This window comes from Leucopleurus acutus, assembly GCF_964270905.1.
Source record: "Leucopleurus acutus genome assembly, chromosome: 1".
Lineage (NCBI taxonomy): Eukaryota > Metazoa > Chordata > Mammalia > Artiodactyla > Delphinidae > Leucopleurus > Leucopleurus acutus.
The window spans coordinates 162,510,671-162,523,470 of NC_139142.1; the positions used below are offsets into that span (position 1 = coordinate 162,510,671).

The 12,800-nt window shown below is 40.2% G+C and overlaps 1 protein-coding gene across 1 annotated transcript in view; it reads left to right on the forward strand.

The window, feature by feature from the left end:
- Window positions 1-12,800, forward strand: part of AGBL1 (AGBL carboxypeptidase 1) — a gene marked incomplete at its 5' end in the record, with an annotated part of 781,776 nt that overhangs the window by 170,109 nt on the left and 598,867 nt on the right. Inside the window, 2 exons of the mRNA XM_082857818.1 lie at window positions 8,457-8,622; window positions 9,612-9,679. Of these exons, the coding sequence (XP_082713944.1) occupies window positions 8,457-8,622; window positions 9,612-9,679 (234 nt within the window). The remainder of the gene's footprint in view (window positions 1-8,456; window positions 8,623-9,611; window positions 9,680-12,800) is intronic.

Below are 12,800 nucleotides of genomic sequence, written 5' to 3' on the forward strand. Positions count from 1 at the left end.
GATACTCATAATTTTCAGTAAGCACTTAAAACTATTTGACCAGTCCCAGTGATAAAATAGCCTCAACAAATTTATTTTCCTTGGAGAGTGTTTCCTGCTGTTGGTTCAGGATACCTGACTGGTATTATTTGAGTACATAGAAGGGGAAATAGCATTCTTTTTTTGGGGGGGGGGGGCTGCTAAGTAACATTTATTTTCCTCTTTTAATAATAGCATTTATTTATTTATTTTTAACATCTTTATTGGAGTATAATTGCTTTACGATGGTGTGTTAGTTTCTGCTTTATAACAAAGTGAATCAGTTATACATATACATATGTTCCCATATCTCTTCCCTCTTGCATCTCCCTCCCTCCCACCCTCCCTATCTCACGCCTCTAGGTGGTCACAAAGCACCAAGCTGATATCCCAGTGCTATGCAGCTGCTTCCCACTAGCTATCTATTTTATGTTTGGTAGTGTATATATGTCCATGCCACTCTCTCACTTTGTCCCAGCTTACTTTTCCCCCTCCCCGTATCCTCAAGTCCATTCTCTAGTAGGTCTGCATCTTTATTCCCATCTTGTCCCTAGGTTCTTGAAGACCTTTTTTTTTTTTTCCATTCCATATATATGTGTTATCATACGGTATTTGTTTTTCTCTTTCTCACTTACTTCACTCTGTATGACAGACTCTAGGTGCATCCACCTCACTACAAATAATTTCGTTTCCTTTTATGCCTGAGTAATATTCCATTGTATATATGAGCCACATCTTCTTTATCCATTCATCGGTTGATGGACACTTAGCTTGCTTCCATGTCCTGGCTATTGTAAGTAGAGCTGCATGAACACTGTGGTACATGATTCTCTTTGAATTATGGTTTTCTCAGGGTATATGCCCAGGAGTGGGATTGCTGGGTCATATGGTAGTTCTATTTTTAGTTTTTTAAGGAACCTCCATACTGTTCTCAATAGTGGATGTATTAATTTACATTCCTACCAACAGTGCAAGAGGGTTGCCTTTTCTCCACACCCTCTCCAGCATTTATTGTTTCTAGATTTTTTGATGATGGCCATTCTGACAGGAGTGAGGTGATATCTCATTGTAGTTTTGATTTGCATTTCTCTAATGATTAATGATTTTGAGCATTCTTTCATGTGTTTGTTGGCAATCTGTATATCTTCTTTGGAGAAGTGTCTACTTAGGTCTCCTGCCCATTTTTGGTTGGGTTGTTTGTTTTTTTGATATAGAGCTGCAAGAGCTGCTTGTAAATTTTGGAGATTGATCCTTTGTCAGTTGCTTCATTTGCAAATATTTTCTCCCATTCTGAGGGCTGTCTTTTAGTCTTGTTTATGGTTTCCTTTGGTGTGCAAAAGCTTTTAAGTTTTGTTAGGTACCATTTGTTTATTTTTGCTTTTATTTCCATTTCTGTCGGAGGTGGGTCAAAAAGGATCTTGCTGAGATTTATGTCATAGAGTGTTCTGCCTATGTTTTCCTCTAAGAGTTTTACAGTGTCTGGCCTTACATTTAGGTCTTTAATCCATTTTGAGTTTATTTTTGTGTATGGTGTTAAGGAGTGTTCTAATTTCATTCTTTCACACATAGATGTCCTGTTTTCCTAGCATTACTTATTGCAGACGCTGTCTTTTCTCCATTGTATATTCTGGCCTCCTTTATCAAAAATAAGGTGACCGTATGTGCATGGGTTTATCTCTGGGCTTTCATCCTGTTCCATTGATTTATATTTCTGTTTTTATGCCAGTACCATACTATCTTGATACCTGTAGCTTTGTAGTATAGTCTGAAGTCAGGGAGCCTGATTCTTCCAGATCCGTATTTCTTTCTCAAGATTACTATGGCTATTCGGGTTTTTTTGTGTTTCCATACAAATTGTGAAATTTTTTGTTCTACTTCTATGAAAAATGTCAGTGGTAGTTTGATAGGGATTGCACTGAATCTGTAGATTGCTTTGGATAGTATAGTCATTTTCACAATGTTGATTCTTCCAGTCCAAGAACATGGTATATCTCTCCATCTGTTTGTGTCATCTTTAATTTCTTTCATCAGTGTCTTATAGTTTTCTGCATACAGGTCTTTTGTCTCAGGTAGGTTTATTCCTAGGTGTTTTATTCTTTTTCTTGCAATGGTAAATGGGAGTGTTTCCTTAATTTCTCTTTCAGATTTTTCATTATTGTATAGGAATGCAAGAGATTTCTGTGCATTAATTTTGTATCCTGCTACTTTACCAAATTCATTGATTAGCTCTAGTAGTTTTCTGGTAGCATCTTTAGGATTCTCTATGTATAGTATCATGTCATCTGCAAACAGTGACAGTTTTACTTCTGCTTTTCCAACTTGGATTCCTTTTATTTCTTTTTCTTCTCTGAGTGCTGTGGCTAAAACTTCCAAAACTATGTTGAATAAGAGAGGTGAGAGTGGGCAACCTTGTCTTGTTCCTGATCTTAGTGGAAATGGTTTCAGTTTTTCACCATTGAGGACGATGTTGGCTGTGGGTTTGTCATATATGGCCTTTATTATGTTGAGGTAAGTTCCCTCTATGCCTACTTTCTGGACGGTTTTTATCATAAATGGGTGTTGAATTTTGTCAAAAGCTTTTTCTGCATGTATAGAGATGATCATGTGGTTTTTATTCTTCAATTTATTAATATGGTGTATCACATTGATTTATTTGTGTATATTGAAGAATCCTTGCATTAGTGGGATAAACCCCACTTGCTCATGGTATATGATCCTTTTAATGTGCTGTTGGATTCTGTTTGCTAGTATTTTGTTGAGGATTTTTGCATCTATGTTCATCAGTGATATTGGCCTGTAGTTTTCTTTCTTTGTGACATCTTTGTCTGGTTTTGGTATCAGGGTGATGGTAGCCTTGTAGAATGAGTTTGGGAGTGTTCCTACCTCAGCTATATTTTGGAAGAGCTTGAGAAGCATAGGTGTTAACTCTTCTCTAAATGTTTGATGGAATTCGCCTGTGAAGCCATCTGGTCCTGGGCTTTTGTTTGTTGGAAAATTTGTAATAACAGTTTCAATTTCAGTGCTTGTCATTGGTCTGTTTATATTTTCTATTTCTTCCTGATTCAGTCTTGGAAGGTTGTGCATTTCTAAGAATTTGTCCATTTCTTCCCGGTTGTCCATTTTATTGGCATAGAGTTGCTTGTAGTAATCTCTCATGATCATTTGTATTTCTACAGTGTCAATTGTTACTTCTCCTTTTTCATTTCTAATTTTATTGATTTGAGTCTTCTCCCTTTTTTTCTTGATGAGTCTGGCTAATGGTTTATCAATTTTGTTAATCTTCTCAAAGAACCAGCTTTTAGTTTTATTGACTTTTGCTATTGTTTCCTTCATTTCTTTTTCTGATCTGATCTTTTTGATTTCTTTCCTTCTGCTAACTCTGGGGTTGTTTTGTTCTTCTTTCTCTAATTGCTTTAAGTGTTAGGTTAGGTGGTTTATTTGAGATGTTTCTTGTTTCTTAAGGTAGGATTGTATTGCTCTAAACTTCCATCTTAGAACTGCTTTTGCTGCATCCCATAGGTTTTAGGTTGTCGTGTTTTCATTGTCATTTGTTTTTAGGTTCTTTTCTATTTCCTGTTTGATTTTTTCAGTGATCCCTTGTTTATGAAATAGTGTATTGTTTAGCCTCCATGTGTTTGTACTTTGTACAGATTTTTTCCTGTAATTGATATCTACTCTCATACCGTTGTAGTTGGAAAAGATACTTGATACGATTTAAATTTTCTTAAATTTACCAAGGCTTGATTTGTGACCCAAGATGTGATCTATCCTGGAGAATGTTCCATGAGCATTTGAGAAGAAAGTGTATTCTGTTGTTTTTGGATGGAATATCCTACAAATATCAATTAAGTCCGTCTTGTTTTATGTATCATTTAAAGCTTGTGTTTCCTTATTTATTTTCATTTTGGATGATCTGTCCATTGGTGATAGTGGGGTGTTAAAATCCCCTACTATGATTGTGTTACTGTCCATTTCCCCTTTTATGGCTGTTAAGAATTGCCTTATGTATTGAGGTGCTCCTATGTTGGGTGCATAAATATTTACAATTTTTATATCTTCTTGTTGGATTAATCCCTTGATCATTATGTAGTGTCCTTCTTTGTCTCTTGTAATAGTCTTTGTTTTAAAGTCTATTTTGTCTGATATGAGAATTGCTACTCCAGCTTTCCTTTGATTTTCTTTTGCATGGAATATCTTTTTCCATCCCCTCACACTCCGTCTGTATGTGACCCTAGGTCTGAAGTGGGTCTCTTGTAGACAGCATATATATGGGTCTTGTTTTTGTATCCATTCAGCCATTCTATGTCTTTTGGTTGAGCATTTAATCCATTTACATTTTAGGTAGTTATCTATATGTATGTTCCTATTACCATTTTCTTGGCATTGTTTTTGTAGGTCTTTTCCTTCTCTTGTGTTTCCTGCCTCGAGAAGTTCCTTTAGCATTTGCTGTAATGCTGGTTTGGTGCTGCTGAATTCTCTTAGCTATTGCTTGTCTGTAAAGGTTTTAATTTCTCCTTTGAATCTGAATGACATCCTTGCCAGGTAGTGTAATCATGGTTGTAGGTTTTTCCCTTTCATCACTTAATAATTATGTCCTGGCACTCCCTTCTGGCTTGCAGAGTTTCTGCTGAAAGATCAGCTGTTAACCTTATGGGGATTCCCTTGTATGTTATTTTTCCCTTGCTGCTTTTAATATTTTTTCCTTGTATTTAATTTTTGATAGTTTGATTAATATGTGTCTTGGCATGTTTCTCCTTGGATTTAACCTGTATGGGACTCTCTGTGCTTCCTGGACTTGATTAATTATTTCCTTTCCCATATTAGGGCAGTTTTCAACTATAATCTCTTCAAATATTTTCTCAGTCTAGTCCCTTTATTTTCTCTTCTTTTTCTGGGACCCGTATAATTCAAATGTTGCTGCCTTTAATGTTGTCCCAGAGGTCTGTGAGACTGTCCTCAGTTCTTTTCATTCTCTTTTCTTTATTCTGCTCTGCAGTAGTTATTTCCACTATTTTATCTTCCAGGTCACTTATCCGTTCTTCTGCCTCAGTTATTCTGCTATTGATCCCTTCTAGAGAATTTTTAGTTTCATTTATTGTATTGTTCATGATTGTTTGTTTGCTCTTCAGTTCTTCTAGGTCCCTTCTAAACGTTTCTTGTATTTTCTCCATTCTATTGCCACGATTTTGGATCATCTTTACTATCCTTATTCTGAATTCTTTTTCAGGTAGACTGCCTATTTCTTCTTCATTTTTAGGTTTGGTGGGTTTTTATCTTGCTCATTCATCTGCTGTGTGTTTCTTTGTTTTCTTATTTTGCTTAACTTACTGTGTTTGGGGTTTCCTTTTCACAGGCTGCAGGTTCATAGTTCCCATTGTTTTTGGTGTCTGCCCCCAGTGGCTAAGGTTGGTTCAGTTGGTTGTGTAGGCTTCCTGCTGGAGGGGAATAGTGCCTGTGTTCTGGTGGATGAGGCTGTATCTTGGTTTTCTGGTCGGCAGGTCTGCGTCCAGTGGTGTGTTTTGGTGTATCTGCGACCTTATGATTTTAGGCCGCCTCTCTGCTAATGTGTGGGGTTGTGTTCCTGTCTTGCTTGTTGTTTGGCATAGGGTGTACAGCACTGTTGCTTGCTGGTCATTGAGTGGAGCTGGGTCTTGGCGTTGAGATGGAGATCTCTGGGAGATTTTCGCTGTTTTATATTATGTGGAGCTTGGAGGTCTTTGGTGGACCAGTGTCCTGAACTCGGCTCTCCCACTTCAGAGGCCACAGGCCTGATGCCTGGCCGGAGCACCAAACCCTGTCATCCACATGGCTCAGAATAAAAGGGAGAAAAAGAGAAAGAAAGAAAGAAAAAATAAAATAAAAGAAAGTAAAAGAAAGTTATTAAAATAAAAAATAACAAATAAATATTAAAAATAAGAAAAAAATTTTTTAAGTAATAAAAAAATAAAGAAAGAAGAGAGCAATCAAACAAAAAAACAAATCCACCAATGATAACAAGCGCTAAAAAGTATATCAAAACACACACACACACACACACGTGAAAAAACGGACAGACAGAACCCTAGGACAAATGGTAAAAGCAAAGCTATACAAAGTCACACACAGAAGCATACACATACACACTCAGAAAAATAGAAAAAGTTAAAAAAAATATATATATATATGTATATCATTGCTCCCCAAGTCCACCACCTCAATTTAGATGATTTGTTGTCTATTCAGGTCTTCCACAGATGCAGGATACATCAAGTTGATTGTGGAGCTTTAATCCGCTGATGCTAAGGCTGCTGGGAGAGATTTCCCTTTCTCTTCTTTGTTTGCACAGCTCCCAGGGTTCAGCTTTGGATTTGTCCCCGCCTCTGTGTGTAGGACGCCTGAGGGTGTCTTTTCTTCACTCGGACAGGACAGGGTTAAAGAAGCAGCTGATTAGGGGGTTCTGTCTCACTCAGGCCGGTGAGAGGGAGGAGTACGGAATGTGGGGCAAGTCTGCGGTGGCAGAGGCTGACGTGACGTTGCACCAGCCTAAGGCGCGCCGTGCGTTCTCCCGGGGAAGTTGTCCCTGGATCACGGAACCCTGGCAGTGGCGGGTTGCACAGGCTCCCCGGAAGGGTGGTGTGGATAGTGACCTGTGCTCGCACACAGGCTTCTTGGTGGCGGCAGCAGCAGCCTTAGCGTCTCAAGTCCGTCTCTGGTGTCTGTGCTGTTAGCTGCGGCTTGCGCCGTCTCTGGAGCTCCTTTAAGCAGCGCTCTTAATCCCCTCTCCTTGTGCACCAGGAAACAGAGGCAAGAAAAAGTCTCTTGCCTCTTTGGCAGCTCCAGACCTTTTCTCGGATTCCCTCCCGGCTAGCCATGGTGTACTAACCCCTGCAGGCTGTGTTCACGCCGCCAACCCCAGTCCTCTCCCTGGGATCTGACCTCCAAAGCCGAAGCTTCCGCTCCCAGCCCCTGCCCGCCCCGGTGGGTGAGTGCCGATTGGCACCGATCCTCTGTGCGGGAATCTTTCCGCTTTGCCCTCCGCACCCCTGTTGCTGTGCTCTCCTCCACAGCTCCGAAGCTTTCCCCCTCCGCCACCCACAGTCTCTGCCCGCGAAGGGGCTTCCTAGTGTGTGGAAACCTTTCCTCCTTCCCGGCTCCCTTCCACTGGTGCAGGTCCCATCCCTATTCTTTTGTTTTCTTTTTTCTTTTGCCCTACCCAGGTACGTGGGGACTTTCTTGCCTTTTGGGAGGTCTGAGTTCTTCTGCCAGCGTTCAGTAGGTGTTCTGTAGGAGTTGTTCCATGTGTAGATGTGTTTCGATGTATTTGTGGGGAAGAAGGTGATCTCCGCTTCTTACTCTTCCACCATCTTGAAGCTCCTCCTCGGAAATAGCATTGTTGATTTTATTAAGAAATTTCTGTTTTGAAAGTTGGCTTACTTTTTTTTTACTTTGGAGTCATTTGGGTAGCTTGAATCCATGGCTAAAATTTTATTAAATGTTTTTCCTCCATGTTCTTTCCTGTGGAGCAGCCCATAATGTGGGCCTGGAGGTACCATGCCTGGCATAATTGTCACTGCCCTGTGGCATATTGTAAGCATCCTCCATATCTCCTACTGTGACTTATTGGCCTTAGAGCTTAGTGGAAATCCCTTAGTAATACCAAAGTGGAGGCTTACATTAGTCAACTTTCTGTATCAAGTCAGTAGACAAAACATTTACTAAGAGACTGCAGAAAATGGCCATATTTTTGCCAGAGACATACTGACTACTCCCAACTCTCTGTCTCTCAATTTAGTAAACTTGTTCTTACATTGTTCACAGTGGCTGAAAAGAAGGGTCTTGTCATGTTCCATCAGTATCAAAATGTTACATCTGCAAACCCAATGTTTCTTTGCTTTGTGTAGGTACCAAGAGAGATCACCACTGTGGGCTTTGAGAAGAAGCATGTTATTTAAGTTAGGTACTTGGGATTCTCTTAGTCTTTCCTCTGATTTCATATTTTATCTTTTTCCTTGATATTTTTCTCTTCAGATCATAGCTGAAAGAGAAAAGTAAGACTTCTATCCATTCAGCTACTCACTCTCTAATTTAGGCCATAATTCACAACGAGACATGGATGGTTGAAGGAAGATGCCATTACCTCCTCTTCCCTCAGCTATTCTGGACAATGTTTTATGTTAGGTGCAGCATCCCTTGAAAGTCTCTGAAGTCTATTTTCAGACTAAATTCATTCCAATAATATATTAGCTGTAAAAGAGAAATAAAAATGCAGATTACACACTGGACCAAAGCAGATCCTGTGTTAGACAAAATTCTCCATTAGAATGTTCAGATTAGATGTTCTACATTAAGGATATTTACTGTCCATTTAGGCTGCGTGTAATCCATTACTTGAAATAACATTATAGCAGAGGGACTCCACACAAGATGTCAGTGTCTGATATGATCTTCTCTTTGTTCAGAACTGCCTGGATGACAAAAGTCTGGAGCCTGTCATCTCCCTTGTGCTTCAGATCCTGAGGCAATGCTACCCTAAGAGTCCACTTCCCTTGGTCACAGCCAGCAGTGCTTATTCCTTCCCAGCGCCTGGGAGCACCGCCTCTGAACCTCCACATGTTCTAACTGAAGGTAGAGTACGTGGGTAGCTCTTCTGTACTTAGTTTGCTCATAGTTACGAGCTTTATGATGAACTTTTGCATTTGGATAATATTTCAGAGGAATGTGGATGAAAGTAGAATCAATTTTTTAAAGAGATCAACTGTGATTATCTAATAAGTAATTAGAGACATGTATGAGAAAGCTAGTTTTTCATAATACCAAGCTTGTTAATTTTGTCCTGAATTATTAACTGTTGGCACTTTGCCTGGTAGCTATGGAATGCCTGTAGAGGCATCTCATCTGATTTAAAAAAATCTATTTGCAATCCCATGATGGAGTCCCTCCACCATACAGACTGGTTCTGGAATTAATTTGCGCTAAGGATGAAATTGAAATCAAACTTTTGCTGTTTTGCCACCCCATGCAAGTCATTTTAGAATACTTGAAAGTATGGTTATCCAATCTCCGAGAAGATGTTGTTGTCAGAAGATAATAGTGCTTTTCAACCTTGTCCTCCTTCCAGGGAACAGATTTTCCATAGGCATCATCTTGTCACAATGACACTGGGTGCTTTCTGTGGACTTTTGTTTAAAATCAGTTCCTTCGTATTAAAATTAGGGAATCAGTCAAGGTGCTGTCTACGTTACAACAGCTTTGGCATATATGTGATCACTGAACTCTGGCAATGTTAGTTGCATAAATACTTCTACATAGAAATTGCATAAATACTTCTACATTGGGTGAAGGAAGCCAGAATGGTATTCATGTGTCATTTTATTCTGCACTCATTTTGCATTCAGTGTGGGACAGCAGTTTAGACGTTATGATATAGTGCTCTCACGCGCCTATGTGTGCATGATTTACACATCCAATAAGTGTAAGCGTGTGTTGGGATCCTGTACACTTAATAATGGCCCCTTACTTGTGGGAAGTACTAACCGTTGGGTGGCGAGAATCTCAATCCAAGGCAAAGGGGAAGCCTCATCCATTTCACCTCTGTTTTTTTTTTTCCCACTCAGAAGATTTTGAAGATGATGGCGAGGAAGAAGAGGACAAAGACTCAGATTCTGAAGATGTGAAAAAGGAAGTAGGTACACTAGCCCTTGCTTCTAATGATCTCTACATTCATAATTCTACAAAGGAAAATGTCCCTTTCTATGTTCAGCTAAGCCCAGGGTAAAATTTTTCTTTTAGAAATTTTATTTATTTATTTTTGGTTGCTTTGGGTTTTTGTTGCTGCCCGCAGGCTTTCTCTAGTTGCAGTGAGCGGGGGCTACTCTTCATTGTGGTGCACGGACTTCTCATTGTGGTGGCTTCTCTTGTTGCAGAGCACGGGCTCTAGGCACGCGAGCTTCAGTAATTGTGGCATGCGGGCTCAGTAGTTGTGGCTCGCGGGTTCTAGAGTGCAGGCTCAGTAGTTGTGATGCACGGGCTTAGTTGCTCGGCGGCATGTGAGATCTTCCCAGACCATGTCCCCTGGATTGGCAGGCAGGTTCTTAACCACTATGCCACCAGGGAAGTCCCGCCCAGGGTAAATTTTAAGGACGGACTTTTGCGTTTCCACTTTAAGGCCGGGCAGGTACTGATGCTCACTAAATGATGGCTACTGTTACTGATTTCCAAGTTGTCATTTTTGTCTTGGTAGGCCCGGTACAATCCCATCGTCAAGTCAGAGGCTATCTATTATCAAGACACTAATATTCCATCAGGATAAGCCTGAGGTAGACACTTAGGGTTGGTGTATTTAATGAATGTGAAGGATATTCAGGCAAAGGGACCATGGAAAGATTTCCTAGGAAACTTTTTCTAGTAGATCTCCACTATCTTTGTAATAAGTCACTCTTCTTATCTACCCAGTCTATGCACAGGACCACTGAGTTGTACAATTCCATTTACCTTGGAGTTTTTGTGAACTGTGCTCCTTTGGGTTGTATGGTGCATATATCCTGGCCAGCGAGGAAGTGGTGTCTTTTGGTCTCTATCAATAATAACCTATGCTATAGAATGGAGGTCAGCCAACTCTCTAGGAAAGGTCAGATAATCATTATTCTACGCTTTGTGGACCATACAGTTTCTGTCACAACAACTTAACTTTGCTGGTGTAGCACAAAAGCAACCATAGACAATGTGTAAACAATAGGGCATGACCGTGTTCCACAAAAGCAGACAGTGGAGCATAGTTTACTGACAGCATTTCTAGAAAAAGGTTTCTAAACCTTGGCATTTTGGCTGGATAATTCTTTGTCATGGGGGGTTGTCCTGTGCATTATACGATGTTTAGCAGCACTCCGGACCTCAATCCACAAGATGCTCGTGACATCTACCCCTTTGTACCCCAGTCATGAATCAAAACTGTCTCTAGGACTTGCCAATATCCCTGTGGGGCAAAAATCACCCTGTGGTTAAGAACCACTGCTCTAGAATAATGATAATTTATCTCTGAGTTATAATTCTGTCTCCATCTCTGTTGGTGGACATCGACTTGGACAAGTCCCTTCAAGTTATAGTTCCTTAGTTTTGACATCTGCAAAATAAGACTGAGAAGTAAATGCTACCTTTTATGACATTCCTGGAGATGAAATCTGGATTAAAAAAATCTATCTATCTATCTATCTATCTATCTATCTATCTACCTATCTGCTTGTCTATTTATCTATCTACTATCCAGCCATCCATCCTCCTCTCCCCCTCCCTCTCTTTCTTTCTTTTTACATACCATTCCATCTACACATCTGCGTAGGGAGAAAGAGAGTTTTTGCGTTCTCTGTCATAATAATCACTCACCTTGCTAATGGTAGTTGCAGACATAGAGGGACTACCTCTTAGCCAAGTCTCTAGGTTCAGGCTGCTGTTGCTATTCTGGTGTGCTCAGGGTTTTGTTGATAAATAGAATCATTTCTGAAGTCATCAGTAGCAAATTGGCTCTTTGCTGTGACTTGCCAATGCAGGCCTATGGAGAACGTGCTGAATTATTTGAATAATACTGTGCTGCTACAGTCATTCATCAGTGCCACTTTCCCACCCCTCTTGCTGGCTCTTTGATAACTGAATGTTTGATGTGCAGCATCAGTCACCTCTTGTATCTGATGTGGAGGGACAAGCTGCAGGCTGGTGCTCGACTTCACACAGCACAGGGTTGGGGGAGAGCTTTCAGACCGTCTCCTTACCCCCACTCTGCAGATGATGGTGGGTTGGGGTGGAGTGGAATCTAAACAAATAAATCAATCCAGCTGGGAAGGGAGCATAAGACAGATAAGTGAGGGCCTGGAAATAATTCATCAAGAGCCTTCGAGCTGAGGAGAAGGTGAGAAGTAAATGTGCGAGCATGCATTATAGAGAAACAGGGACGTCAGAGTAAGGGCTTGATTCTGGGGTATAGCAGGATTCAGGGAACCGGGGCCCTAGAAAACTGGTTTTCCCCTGGAGAACCCAGCAGCATTTGCTGCAAGTTATGTGGGCAAGAAGCCAAGAGTATTTATTTCTGGTCAGAGAATGGACGCAGGCCTTTAACTTGTGGCCTTTTCCTTTGAAAATCTTAGTTAACAATTGGGAGAAGCCTCTTAGAAAGAATGATTAAAAGGAACTTATATCTGTAAACTTATATCTGTAAATGATTAAAAGGAACTTATATCTGTAAAGGAACTTATATCTTATAACTTATAAACTTATATCTTATATCTGTAAAGAGTCTTGAGAGTGTACAGTTGGGTGCTGTTCTTTGATTGAAAACTCTGAATGTCATCATAAGGAAAGAGAAACTTATAACGAATATAGACTAGAAGTTGGCCATATTTTTTTTTTTTTCTTAATGAACACAAACATTAGATTTGGACAGACTCTGAAGAAGAGGAGGACAGAAAGGGTGAATTCAAGCTCTTCCTTCCTTTCTTCCCTCCTTTCCTCCTCTTAAACTTTTTATTTCCTTCAGGTATTTTCTTGGATATGATCCATATGTGAGGCAGCAGGCTAAGTTCTTAGCGCTGTTAATATGATACAAAAGCAAATAAGACATAGTTTTTATCTGCAAAGAATTCAGTCTAGTAAACTTGGGGATTGTCTCTGCCAGAGTTTGAATCGGCACCTTCAAAAGGGTGTTGAATTCAAATCTAAGGCTGGGGAAAGTCAATATTGGAAGGGTCGAACCTGAGGAGGGAGGGAGTTATCTGGGTTAGATGGGTACCAAAATCCTAAATGATGAAGCTTTTCTG